Below are 13,565 nucleotides of genomic sequence, written 5' to 3' on the forward strand. Positions count from 1 at the left end.
CACCCATCTCATGGGAAACTGTTCCATATCCACCATCCATGGAGAAACTGTTCCATATCCACTGTTCCATCTCCCTCATGGGGAAACTGTTCCATATCTCATGGGGAAACTGTTCCATATCCACCCATCTCATGGAGAAACTGTTCCATATCCACCCATCTCATGGGGAAACTGTTCCATATCCACCCATCTCATGGGGAAACTGTTCCATATCCACCCATCTCATGGGGAAACTGTTCCATATCCACCCATCTCATGGAGAAACTGTTCCATATCCACCCATCTCATGGAGAAACTGTTCCAGAGCGCCCATCTCATGGGAAACTGTTCCGTAGTACCCGGTCTTACCATGAGTCTGTGTGTTCCAGATGTACATTGCACTCATCTCCCTCCACTCTCTGGTGATGGTGGTCTTCCACTTCCTGTACTGCTTCGAAGATGATTGGACAAGTAAGTGCTTTTGACCTTTTTTTCATTTTTTTTATCTGGCTTCTCATTGGTTTGATGTAGATCTCATGATAACAATGATCTTTCAATCAGCTCCTGTCAACCATAACAATGGTCTCTGGTTGTGTTCTTAACTTCTTATAGTGATCCCTTCCCGTTCGTTAACGGGATTGATTTGATAACATCTAGTGAAATTGCGGTGCGCCACATTCAAAAACAGAAATACTCATAATAAGAATTCATAAAACATACAAGTGTTATACATCAAAATAAAGCTGAACTTCTTGTTAATCCAGCCACCGTGTCAGATTTCAAAAAGGCTTTACGGCGAAAGCAAACCGTGCGATTATCTGAGGACAGCGCTCCGCATACAATCACATAAATCAGATTTCAACCAGGCAGGTGTGCGCCAAAAGGCAGAAATAGCGATATAATTAATGCCTTACCTTTTGAAGATCTTCTTCTGTTGGCACTCCAAAATGTCCCAGAAACATCACAAATGGTATTTTTGTTCAATAATGTCATTCTTTATGTCCCAAAAATGTGAATTTATTTGTCACGTTTGATTCAGAAATACACCGGTTCCAACTCGCCCAACATGACTACAAAGTATCTAAGTTACCTGTAAACTTGGTCCAAACATTTCAAACAACGTTCCTAATCCAACCTTAGTTATCCTAAAACGTAAATAATCGATCAAATTTAAGACGGAATATACCGTGTTCCAGTTCACGCGCACCAAAGAGAAGAGTCTACTTGGCTTGACACTCACAAAGAACAGCCCTACTTCCTAATTTCTCAAAAGAAAAACATCAACCAATTTCTAAAGACTGTTGACATCTAGTGGAAGTCATAGGAACTGCAGCCCGGTTCCTATTAAATCGGCCTTCCCATAGAAAACCAATTGAAAACACATTGAGCTCAATTTTTTTTTTTTTCCTGGATGGATTGTCCTCGGGATTTCACCTGCCAAATCAGTTCTGTTATACTCAGACATTATTTTAACAGTTTTAGAAACTTTAGAGTGTTTTCTATCCAAATCTACCAATTATATGCATATCCTAGCTTCTGGGCCTGAGTAGCAGGCAGTTTACTTTGGGCACGCTTTTCATCCGGATGTGAAAATAGTGCCCCCTATCCCTAAGAAGTTATTAAGTATTTCAGATGAGGCCATACCCACCCATCTCATGGGAAACTGTTCCATATCCACTCATCTCATGGGGAAACTGCTCTGTTGGGCACTGAGCCGTGCGCGGTCGCTCTGTTGGGCACTGAGCCGTGCAAGGCCGCTCTGTGAAGGTATCCTTATTCCCAGATGCTCAGAGAATATGGAGTCGCCTTGTTTCCACATAGTGTATAGCTCTGCAGTGCTACAGTATGTTGCTCAGTTAGTGTACGACTGTCTGTGTGTCTGATATAAACTCTGCATATTGTTCCATTTGAAAAGCTCCAAAAGTTTATTGGCACATTGACCCATGTCGCGTGCCGTAGTTTTTAAAAACTGAATCCCGATGTCTTTATTCACCTTTGCCATCGTCCCAGTCATCTATCTGATAAGACTGTGATGTACAACATTTTTTAAATTGAATTTGACCTTTATTTTACTAGGCAAGTCAGTTAAGAACAAATTCTTATTTTACAATGATGGCCTAGGACCAGCGGGTTAACTGCCTTGTTCAGGGGCAGAACGACAGATTTTGTACCTTGTCAGCTCGGGGATTCGAACTTGCAACCTTTCAGTTACTAGTCCAACGCTCTAACCACTAGGCTACCCTGCCGCCCCAAGCATCCAGCTGCTTAGACCACATCAACCCCTTCTAGAAATATTGCCTCCACTGTGGTGTGAGTGTAAACGTGTCTCCCCCCCCCCCTTCCTGAACTCCAACTCCCAGAGTGCAGTTCCTTCTCACCTCCTGCGACCGTCATCCTCCTCATCCTCCTGTGCTTTGAGGCCCTCCTCTTCCTCATCTTCACCTCTGTGATGTTCGGGACTCAGGTCCATTCCATCTGTACAGACGAGACGGTACGTAAGACCAAACGTGTTCCTCTCTTCCTCCCCTTCACCACCTCCTCTTCATCAGACCTGGATTAAATACATCATGTTGTGTCAAAATGCTTTAGGTGTGCTTTATATAGCTTGACTGATGTGCAGGGTGGAGTTTGCACTTTTGGGACTATTCCATTTGGTGTTTCAGCTAGGCCTATTCCATTTGTACGGGCAAATTTCATCAAGTGCACCTCCCAAGTATTTGACCTAATGTATTTAAGCCAAGTCTGCTCCCCAACTGCTGTTGCTTTGGTGCTTATCTACTGTATGTATGACCTATGAACCTTAACCTCTCTACAGCAGCTTACCCGTACAGAGGTGGAAATTTTCACTTAATGTCCTGAAAATTGGACTTAAGTGGAAGTTAGTGTCTATAAGAGTGTATAGAGAAGGCTCTGCTTCGTAGTCGGATCATCTCTTGAGTGGGATTTATGAGTCCAGTCTTGTTTCTACAGTAACAGACATTTTCTTATATAAAGGAAATATTCAACTTGAAACAGCTCAAGACTTGCTGATATTCTGTTGAGATTACTGTCAGCCAGTAGGAAGAAACATGTATCTGTGTGAGAGGATCAGTTTCCTCTCTTGAACCGTCATAAACCATGTAGTTAGTAGACTGTAGACCTCTCTGTGTGTTCTATGGTAGACTGTAGACCTCTCTGTGTGTTCTATAGTAGACTGTAGACCCTTCTGTGTGTTCTATAGTAGACCTCTCTGTGTGTTCTATAGTAGACTGTAGACCCTTCTGTGTGTTCTATAGTAGACCTCTCTGTGTGTTCTATAGTAGACTGTAGACCTCTGTGTGTTCTATAGTAGACCTCTCTGTGTGTTCTATAGTAGACTGTAGACCTCTCTGTGTGTTCTATAGTAGACTGTAGACCTCTCTGTGTGTTCTACTGTAGACCTCTCTGTGTGTTCTATAGTAGACCTCTCTGTGTGTTCTATGGTAGACTGTAGACCCTCTGTGTGTTCTATGTAGACCCCTCTGTGTGTTCTATAGTAGACTGTAGACCCCTCTGTGTGTTCTATAGTAGACTGTAGACCTCTCTGTGTGTTCTATGGTAGACTGTAGACCTCTCTGTGTGTTCTATGGTAGACTGTAGACCTCTCTGTGTGTTCTATGGTAGACTGTAGACCTCTCTGTGTGTTCTATGGTAGACTGTAGACCTCTCTGTGTGTTCTATGGTAGACTGTAGACCTCTCTGTGTGTTCTATGGTAGACTGTAGACCTCTCTGTGTGTTCTATGGTAGACTGTAGACCTCTCTGTGTGTTCTATAGTAGACTGTAGACCCCTCTGTGTGTTCTATGGTAGACTGTAGACCTCTCTGTGTGTTCTATGGTAGACTGTAGACCTCTCTGTGTGTTCTATGGTAGACTGTAGACCCCTCTGTGTGTTCTATGGTAGACTGTAGTCCCCTCTGTGTGTTCTATGGTAGACTGTAGACCATTTAGTGATTTACAACTCTAACTAAACTAACTCTGCTTTCTTGCTCTAACGTATTTTTTGTCTGCAACTTCAGGCCTGGTGGGCGTAGTCGGGGGCCTGGTGGGCGTAGTCGGGGGCCTGGTGGGCGTAGTCTGGGGGCCTGGTGGGCGTAGTCTATGGGGGCCTGGTGGGCGTAGTCTGTGTGTTCTATGGGGGCCTGGTGGGCGTAGTCTGTGGGGCCTGGTGGGCGTAGTCTGTGGGGCCTGGGTAGTCGGGGGCCTGGGTGGGCGTAGTCGGGGCCTGGGTGGGCGTAGTCGGGGGCCTGGGTGGGCGTAGTCGGGGGCCTGGGTGGGCGTAGTCGGGGGCCTGGGTGGGCGTAGTCGGGGGCCTGGGTGGGCGTAGTCGGGGCCGGGTTATATTCTTAGAAATTGACAACTTTTGAATGACTCTATTCTCTCTCATGGAGTAGGGAAGGATGTTTATTAGACCTCAGTGTGTTGACATTTAGTCAGTGCATTCCATTCAGGAAGTATTCAGACTCCTTGACTTTTTCCACATTTTGTTACGTTACAGCCGTATTCTAAAATTGATTTAAAAATAAAAAATGAACATCCCCTCATAAAAAATAAACCGAAATATCTTATTTACATAAGTATTCAGACCTTTTGCTATGAGACTCAAAATGGAGCTCAGGTGCATCCTGTTTCCATTGACCATCCTTGAGATGTTTCTTTCAACCTGATTGGAGTTCACTTGTGGTAAATTCAATTGATTGCACATCATTTGTAAAGGCACACACAAGTCTATATAAAGTCCCACAGTTGACAGTACCCAGAGCAAAAATAAAGCCATGAGGTAGAAGGAAGTGTCCGTAGAGCTCCGAGACAGGATTGTGTCGAGGTACAGATCTGGGGAAGGGTACAAAAACAATTCTGCAGCATTGAAGGTCTCCAGGAACACTGGCCTACATCATTCATAAATGGAAGAAGTTTGGAACAACCAAGACTCTTCCTAGAGCTGGCCACCCGGGCAAACTGAGCAAGGTGACCAAGAACCCGATAGTTACTCTGACAGAGCCCCAGAGTTTGTCTGTGGAGATGGGAGAACCAGACAACCATCTATGCAGCACTCCACTAATCAGGCCTTTATGGTAGAGTGGCCAGATGGAAGCCAGTCCTCAGTAAAAGGCACATGACAGCCCGCTTGGAGTTTGCCAAAACGCACCTAAAGGACTCTCAGACCATGAGAAACAAGATTCTCTGGTCTGATGAAACCAAGATTGAACTCTTTTGGCCTGAATGCCAAACATCACGTCTGGAGGAATCCTGGCACCATCCCTACGGTGAAGCATGGTGGTGGCAGCATCATGCTGTGGGGATGTTTTAAGCAGCAGGGACTGGGAGACTAGTCAGGATTGAGGGAAAGATGAACGGAGCAAAGTAAACCTGCTCCAGAGCGCTCAGGACCTCAGACTGGGGCAAAGGTTCACCTTCCAACAGGACAAAAACCCCAAGACAACGCAGGAGTGGCTTTGGGACAAGTCTCTGAATGTCCTTGAGTGGTCCAGCCAGAGCCTGGACTTGAACCCGATCAAACATCTCTGGAGAGACCTGAAAATAGCTGTGCAGCAACACTCCCCATCCAACCTGACAGAGCTTGAGAGGATCTGCAGAGAGGAATGGGAGAAACTCCCCAAATACAGGTGTACCAAGCTTGTAGCATCATACCCAAGAAGACTGGAGGCTGTAATCGCTGCCAAAGGTGCTTCAACACAGTACTGAGTAAAGGGTCTGAATACTTATGGAAATGGGATATTTTAGTTTAAGTTTTTGTTATACGTTTGCATAAAACTTCTAAACCTGTTTTTGCTTTGTCATTATGGGGTATTGTGTGTAGATTGAGGATTTGTATTTGATTAATTTTAGAATAAGGCTGTAACTTAACAAAATGTGGAAAAAGTCAAGGGGTCTGAATACTTTCCGAATGCACTGTACATTAGCATGTGGTCATTTAGTCTGTACATTAGCCTGTGGTCATTTAGTCTGTATATTAGTCTGTGGTCATTTAGTCTGTATATTAGCCTGGGGTCATTTAGTCTGTATATTAGTCTGTGGTCATTTAGTCTGTACATTAGCCTGTGGTCATTTAGTCTCTACATTAGCCTGTGGTCATTTAGTCTCTACATTAGCCTGCGGTCATTTAGTCTCTACATTAGCCTGTGGTCATTTAGTCTGTACATTAGCCTGGGGTCATTTAGTCTGTACATTTGCCTGGGGTCATTTAGTCTGTATATTAGCCTGGGGTCATTTAGTCTGTACATTTGCCTGTGGTCATTTAGTCTGTACATTAGCCTGTGGTCATTTAGTCTGTACATTAGCCTGGGGTCATTTAGTCTGTACATTAGCCTGTGGTCATTTAGTCTGTACATTAGTACATTAGCCTGTGGTCATTTAGTCTGTACATTAGCCTGTGGTCATTTAGTCTGTATATTAGCCTGGGGTCATTTAGTCTGTACATTTAGCCTGTGGTCATTTAGTCTCTACATTAGCCTGTGGTCATTTAGTCTCTACATTAGCCTGTGGTCATTTAGTCTCTACATTAGCCTGTGGTCATTTAGTCTCTACATTAGCCTGTGGTCATTTAGTCAGTACATTAGCCTGGGGTCATTTAGCCTGTACATTAGCCTATGGTCATTTAGTCTGTATATTAGCCTGGGGTCATTTAGTCTGTATATTAGCCTGTGGTCATTTAGTCTGTACATTAGCCTGGGGTCATTTAGTCTATACAGTAGCCTGGGGTCATTTAGTCTATACAGTAGCCTGTGGTCATTTAGTCTGTACAGTAGCCTGTGGTCATTTAGTCTCTACATTAGCCTGTGGTCATTTAGTCTCTACATTAGCCTGTGGTCATTTAGTCAGTACATTAGCCTGTGGTCATTTAGCCAGTACATTAGCCTGTGGTCATTTAGTCTGTACATTAGCCTGGGGTCATTTAGTCTGTACATTTGCCTGGGGTCATTTAGTCTGTATATTAGCCTGGGGTCATTTAGTCTATACATTTGCCTGTGGTCATTTAGTCTGTACATTAGCCTGTGGTCATTTAGTCTGTACATTAGCCTGTGGTCATTTAGTCTGTATATTAGCCTGGGGTCATTTAGTCTGTACATTTGCCTGTGGTCATTTAGTCTGTACATTAGCCTGTGGTCATTTAGTCTGTACATTAGCCTGGGGTCATTTAGTCTGTACATTAGCCTGTGGTCATTTAGTCTGTATATTAGTCTGTACAGTAGCCTGTGGTCATTTAGTCTGTACAGTAGCCTGTGGTCATTTAGTCTGTACATTAGCCTGTGGTCATTTAGTCTCTACATTAGCCTGTGGTCATTTAGTCTCTACATTAGCCTGTGGTCATTTAGTCTCTACATTAGCCTGTGGTCATTTAGTCAGTACATTAGCCTGGGGTCATTTAGCCTGTACATTAGCCTATGGTCATTTAGTCTGTATATTAGCCTGGGGTCATTTAGTCTGTATATTAGCCTGTGGTCATTTAGTCTGTACATTAGTCTGTACATTAGCCTGGGGTCATTTAGTCTATACAGTAGCCTGGGGTCATTTAGTCTATACAGTAGCCTGTGGTCATTTAGTCTGTACAGTAGCCTGTGGTCATTTAGTCTGTACATTAGCCTGGGGTCATTTAGTCTGTACATTAGCCTGGGGTCATTTAGTCTGTACATTAGCCTGGGGTCATTTAGTCTGTACATTAGCCTGGGGTCATTTAGTCTGTACATTAGCCTGGGGTCATTTAGTCTGTACAGTAGCCTGGGGTCATTTAGTCTGTACAGTAGCCTGGGGTCATTTAGTCTGTACAGTAGCCTGTGGTCATTTAGTCTGTACATTAGCCTGTGGTCATTTAGTCTGTACATTAGCCTGTGGTCATTTAGCCTGTACATTAGCCTGTACATTAGCCTGTGGTCATTTAGTCATAACTTAAGCCACTTTGTAACTTTAGATTTGAAAGAGTGGTTTTAAATCAAAAGAAAAAAAGCAAAGGGGATCCTGTGATTCGTCAGTCAGAATGTCAATCAGGGAGGAAGAAGTTTGATTGGTTCACAGTACACTGAAGTTTGGTTGTGTCTCGTTTTTCCAGGGCATAGAACAGTTGAAAAAGGAGGAGAGAAGATGGGGTAAAAAAACTAAGTGGATGAACACGAAGGCGGTATTTGGACACCCCTTCTCCATATTCTGGTTTGTCCCGTTGACCCAACCTGGAAAGGCCCATGGGAAGGCTGAATCCTACCAGTATGTGGTCTGAGCTTAGCCACCCGGGGGGAAAACAGACTCTGAGACAGAGGTGTGTTAACACCAACCACCCCATCCCTCCACCTCACCCTGACTCTCCTCCCCAACACTCCTTGACAATGCTGAACGTGATTGTAATCCCTCATAACTCTGAACAACTTCATCACTTCTATATTGCCACAGTTTTTTTTTAATGTTGCTTGGGAACAAAAGTCAAGTGGAGTTGCAGAGAGAAATATATCTATTATAAAATGTTTCAAACGTGCCTGTTTTTCACTCTTATGTGTGTTGTTGATTTGTTCTGGTTTTCTGAATCACTTTTCCCTCTGTCCCCCCTCTGTCTCTCTCTCCTCCCCCCTCTCTGTCCTCCTCCCCTCTCTGTGTCTCTCCTCCCCTCTCTGTGTCTCTCCTCCCCTCTCTGTGTCTCTCCTCCTCCCCTCTCTGTGTCTCTCCTCCCCTCTCTCTCTCCTCCTCCCCCTCTCTCTCCTCCTCCCCCTCTCTCTCCTCCTCCCCTCTCTCTCTCCTCCTCCCTCTCTCTCTCCTCCTCCCTCTCTCTCTCCTCCTCCCCCTCTCTGTGTCCCTCGGTATTTGAACAACTTCTCCATATTGCCACAGTTTTGTAATGTTTCCCCTCTCTCTCTCCTCCTCCCTCTCTCTCTCCTCCTCCCCTCTCTGTGTCTCTCCTCCTCTCCTCCTCCCCCTCTCTCTCTCTCTCCCCCCCTCTCTCTCTCCTCCCTCTGTGTCTTGCCCCCTCCCCCTCTCCCCCCTCTCTCTGTCCCCCACCTCTCTGTCTCTCCCTCCCCTCTCTGTCTCTCCCTCCCCCCCTCTGTATTGCTTCTCTGTCCTCCCCCCCTCTCTGTCCCCCCCTCTCTGTGTCTCTCCCCCCCCTCTGTCTGTCTCTCCCCCTCTGTCCCCCCTCTCTCTGTCCCCCCTCTCTGTGTCTCTCCCTCCCCCTCTATATTGCTTCTCTCTCTCCTCCCCCTCTGTCCTCTCCCCCCTTCTCTCTCCTCCCCCCTCTCTCTGTGTCTCTCCCCCTCCCCCCTCTCTGTGTCTCTCCTCCCCCTCTCTCTGTCTCTCTCCCTCCCCCTTCTCTCTCCTCCCCCTCTCTCTGTGTCTCTCCCTCCCCCTTCTCTCTCCTCCCCCTCTCTCTGTGTCTCTCCCTCCCCCTCTGTGTCTCTCCTTTCTCCCGAGTGCCAGTTTGTTGGTGCTATCATGTCCAAGTCAGGAGTTGGCATAATAGCACAAACTGATCTGGCACTCAGGCTACATTCCGTCCTCCTGTCAGTCAAAAACTGAACCCCTCCCTCCCTCCTGCCTTGTGATTCTTCTTCTCTGATACATAACTAACCCAGCACAGAGGAACACCACCAGGCCTGTACAGTTGACTGTTTGGAGAGGCTTTTAAAAGCCAGGTGGAAGTATAGTGTGTTGAGGATCAGTAAGTTCGCCCTCTTAGTTTTGTTAAACACACATATTTTCTTGTGTTTTTTAAAGAAAGTTACTGTCTACATGCTGCTCATTTTTAAAGTTTATTCTTCTTTAGGAACAAGAAAACGTGGTGTTTCAGAATATTTGTGTAAAAGTTGGTGTTGACTCATTTGATCCTTCTCATTTCTATGTGCCAAGTTCTGCATATAAAAGTCATTTTTTTATTTATTCTGTAGTTTTCTCCAGAATTTACGTTTTTATGTTGTGAATTAAAACCTTTAATTTTGAGTTATTTTTGGAGACGTGTAAACCAGAAGGTCGTGATTCACAAAACGAACGAAACAAGTTCAAATATATTTTGCGAAGTAAAATTAAAAAGGGAGTATTACTAAATACTAAAATATTAACCAACAAAACTGATTATACAGTAGTAGTACTACAATATCAGCATCGAAATATATCAAGCTACACGTCATAAATCATGACAAATATGCACTTTTCCTGAGATTTATCGATCAGCGACGTTTATAAAGGTTTCTTTTTCTGCTGTGATCTTTTTGTACGCTTGAAGAATAAAAACTGAATTGGGCCGTTTTCCCAGACAGACACAGATTTTAAAAAATTAAGTCCTAGAATTTAAAAAAAATCCCTTTCAATCTCTCTTGATAACGCTTTTGAGTCGTGGACGAGGTGTCATCTGTGTCTGGGGAAACCGGTCCGTTATGTCATTTGTTCTTCATCTGTGTCTTCCTTTTGACTTTCTGCTGTTTTTAGTTTGAATGGAGGGTTGTTGAGGAGGACTGTCACCTAACTGAGGCCTGCGTCTCCAAATGGCACCCTATTCCCTCTATAGTGCACTACTTTCTATTGGGGCCCTGGTCAAAAGTAGTGCACTACTTTCTATTGGGGCCCTGGTCAAAAGTAGTGCACTACTTTCTATTGGGGCCCTGGTCAAAAGTAGTGCACTACTTTCTATTGGGGCCCTGGTCAAAAGTAGTGCGCTGCTTTCTATTGGGGCCCTGGTCAAAAGTAGTGCGCTACTTTCTATTGGGGCCCCGGTCAAAAGTAGTGCGCTACTTTCTATTGGGGCCCCGGTCAAAAGTAGTGCGCTGCTTTCTATTGGGGCCCTGGTCAAAAGCTACATTCTAGTGCGCTACATTCTATTGGGGCCCTGGTCAAAAGTAGTGCGCTACATTCTATTGGGGCCCTGGTCAAAAGTAGTGCGCTACATTCTATTGGGGCCCTGGTCAATTCAGTAGTGCGCTACATTCTATTGGGGCCCTGGTCAAAAGTAGTGCGCTACATTCTATTGGGGCCCTGGTCAAAAGTAGTGCGCTACATTCTATTGGGGCCCTGGTCAAAAGTAGTGCGCTACATTCTATTGGGGGGCCTTGGTCAAAAGTAGTGCGCTGCTTTCTATTGGGGCCCTGGTCAAAAGTAGTGCGCTGCTTTCTATTGGGGCCCTGGTTAAAAGTAGTGCGCTGCTTTCTATTGGGGCCCTGGTTAAAAGTAGTGCGCTGCTTTCTATTGGGGCCCTGGTTAAAAGTAGTGCGCTACATTCTATTGGGGCCCTGGTCAAAAGTAGTGCGCTATAGAGGGGAACAGAGTGCCATGTGTGATGCTGCCTGACACTGCTGCTGTGAGGGTCTTGCCTGTGAGCAGCTAGTTTATTTTCTTTTTACTGACATTTTTCAACACTTTGGCACCGAGAAAGAATAAATATTTCCCATTTGTTTAATAAGCTGTTATTTCTTTTCTTATGTCTTATATCATATATTAATTCTCTTTTTCTCTGAGGAACTGTTGTGTTTTATATCGTGTCATTTGCAAATGGGTGTTTTTTCGTGTGCATGCCCCTATATCTATCCTTACTCTACGTTGGCTTTGGTTAACTGGTTAACCTGGTGTGTCTCCTACCATTTTCTGCTGAAGCTTTTAACTGTCTCTCTGAGCGTTGAGGCTGTCCGACTGGCTGCTTTCTGAATGGGACAGAGGTAAGCCCTGCAACCCAGGGGAACGGAGGCCGTGCTACACACACTTAAACACAAAACGTTACTGTGGAGTGAATGAGTTTTTCCTTCAAACAACAAAGCATGATTGCATGTATTTCTGAAAGTTTCTTATTGTCTCCTGATTGGGTTTTATAGGTTGATGTTTAAAGACCCGGGATGTCTGGACGTCTTCATTGACAGAGTTAGTCTGGACGTCTGTTCACTGTGTTGTCGTGTGCCGACAACACGTAGAACGAGACAACACCGTCGGTGTCCGTGCCTTGTCAGAAATAACATGGCCTGGTTTCCACACCCACGAAGTGTCCGTTTTGAGCATGTTAGTCCAAAAGGAGACGTCATCTGGGTTCAGGAATCCAGCCACTTTAAGTCACATGTTTCACTGGATCGCCCATTGAAACCAATGCATGACTAAGGGAACATTGTACTTAGGGCCCCTAAATTAATGAAATGTTTTGATTCAGTTTCCTCTGTCTACAGCTCACTGTGTTCTCTGTCTGTGTCTCTCTCTCTCTTTCTCTGTCTCTCTGTTCCAGGGCATTGAACGTCTGAAGGGGGAGCAGGCCAGGTGGGAGAAGACTTCCTGCTGGGAGGCGATGAAGTCAGCGTTTGGAGGGCCCTTCTCCCCATCCTGGCTCAGTCCCTTCTCCGACCTCCGCTGTAAGAGGGATCCCAATGACCACGTGGCGCTGCCGCAGGGGGAGATCATCGAGGACGACGTCATAGAGATACCGCTGGTCTAGTGTCCATAAGACTCCCGTAGAACTAGAATGAACAGAATGGCCGTCCCGTAGAACTAGAATGAACAGAATGGGCGTGGAACCTAGCACCCTGGCAGGTTTTGACTGGTGAACTCCTGGGTACACTTGCTATGGAAGCCTGGTGTTGTGTTCCAATATGGTGTCGTTGACTAAATAATTAGGATGGTGATTTACATTTGTCCTATTTCAGACATGTACCAGTGTGTATTATACACGTGTGAATTGTAAAAAAAAAAAATTCTGCATATCTCAACTCTCCCTGAGACACCCTCCAGGGGGAGGGGGGGAGGAGATCTGGACTAGGCTTTTATAGAGATGCCAGTTCTATTCATTCTATTTCTATACAGACTCCACTGGTCTAGTGCGGTGTCCTTCCTACAGTGCTACTGCTGCTTGGACCAAAGCCTTAAAGGGACTCTACACCAAATGTCCTTTTAAAGAATGAGCCACAAAATGTCCAGGTCGATACCCCTGGTGATGTGAACGAGGTACAAGTCCCAACGAAGACGAGAGTTGGATTGTACCCAAACAGGCTCTTTCAGTACTCCAGAGCATCTCCTGCATACACAGCTCTACATGGTTCAGTACGGGAAGACCTCTAGAAAATGACCTGTGACTATGCAGAATCTAGACTGTCCGTTGCCCTTAATCTTACTTCACTGAGTGCCTTTATAAAATGTCAAGTTAAGAATTTACAGTTACTGGCCTTGTTCTGCATGGTATGCAAATGAGGTGGTAGCGGTTACTGGTCTTGTTCTGCATGGTATGCAAATGAGGTGGTAGCGGTTACTGGCCTTGTTCTGCATGGTATGCAAATGAGGTGGTAGCGGTTACTGGCCTTGTTCTGCATGGTATGCAAATGAGGTGGTAACAGTTTTTAAACTTTTTCTATCTGTATTATCATGTCAGAGAATTACATGACCTTTACAAGTGTGTTAATTAAAGGGCCTTTTCTAAACATGTGATTATTAATGTTCAATAACATACAATGCATTCATTAATTATCAATGTCTTCATCTGGGAAATGTAGAGAACACTATTTTATTGAATGAGGGTTGGTGGGGTGGTAGGTGAATGGTTGTACTGTACTTTATCCTTTTGTACAGATGGTAATACTATGGTTACTTCTACAGTCAAATGAGGTGGTAACA

General features: G+C 44.9%; 1 protein-coding gene across 5 annotated transcripts in view; it reads left to right on the top strand.

Moving 5' to 3' along the window:
* Positions 1-13,372, top strand: part of zdhhc3a (zinc finger DHHC-type palmitoyltransferase 3a) — a 33,052-nt gene extending 19,680 nt beyond the window's left edge. For 2 of the 5 annotated variants that reach the window (XM_042316555.1, XM_042316554.1), the window contains exons 7-9: positions 369-450; positions 2,340-2,470; positions 12,190-13,372. In XM_042316555.1, coding sequence (XP_042172489.1) covers positions 369-450; positions 2,340-2,470; positions 12,190-12,396 — 420 coding nt within the window. In that variant the 3' untranslated portion in view covers positions 12,397-13,372. Of the gene's footprint in view, positions 1-368; positions 451-2,339; positions 2,471-8,064; positions 8,482-12,189 lie in introns of those variants that run through there. The other 3 variants (XR_006082525.1, XM_042316557.1, XM_042316556.1) reach the window with 3 other exon arrangements.
* Positions 13,373-13,565: the final 193 nt, after the last annotated feature.

The sequence above is a fragment of the Oncorhynchus tshawytscha genome, unplaced genomic scaffold (genome assembly GCF_018296145.1).
Source record: "Oncorhynchus tshawytscha isolate Ot180627B unplaced genomic scaffold, Otsh_v2.0 Un_contig_164_pilon_pilon, whole genome shotgun sequence".
NCBI lineage: Eukaryota > Metazoa > Chordata > Actinopteri > Salmoniformes > Salmonidae > Oncorhynchus > Oncorhynchus tshawytscha.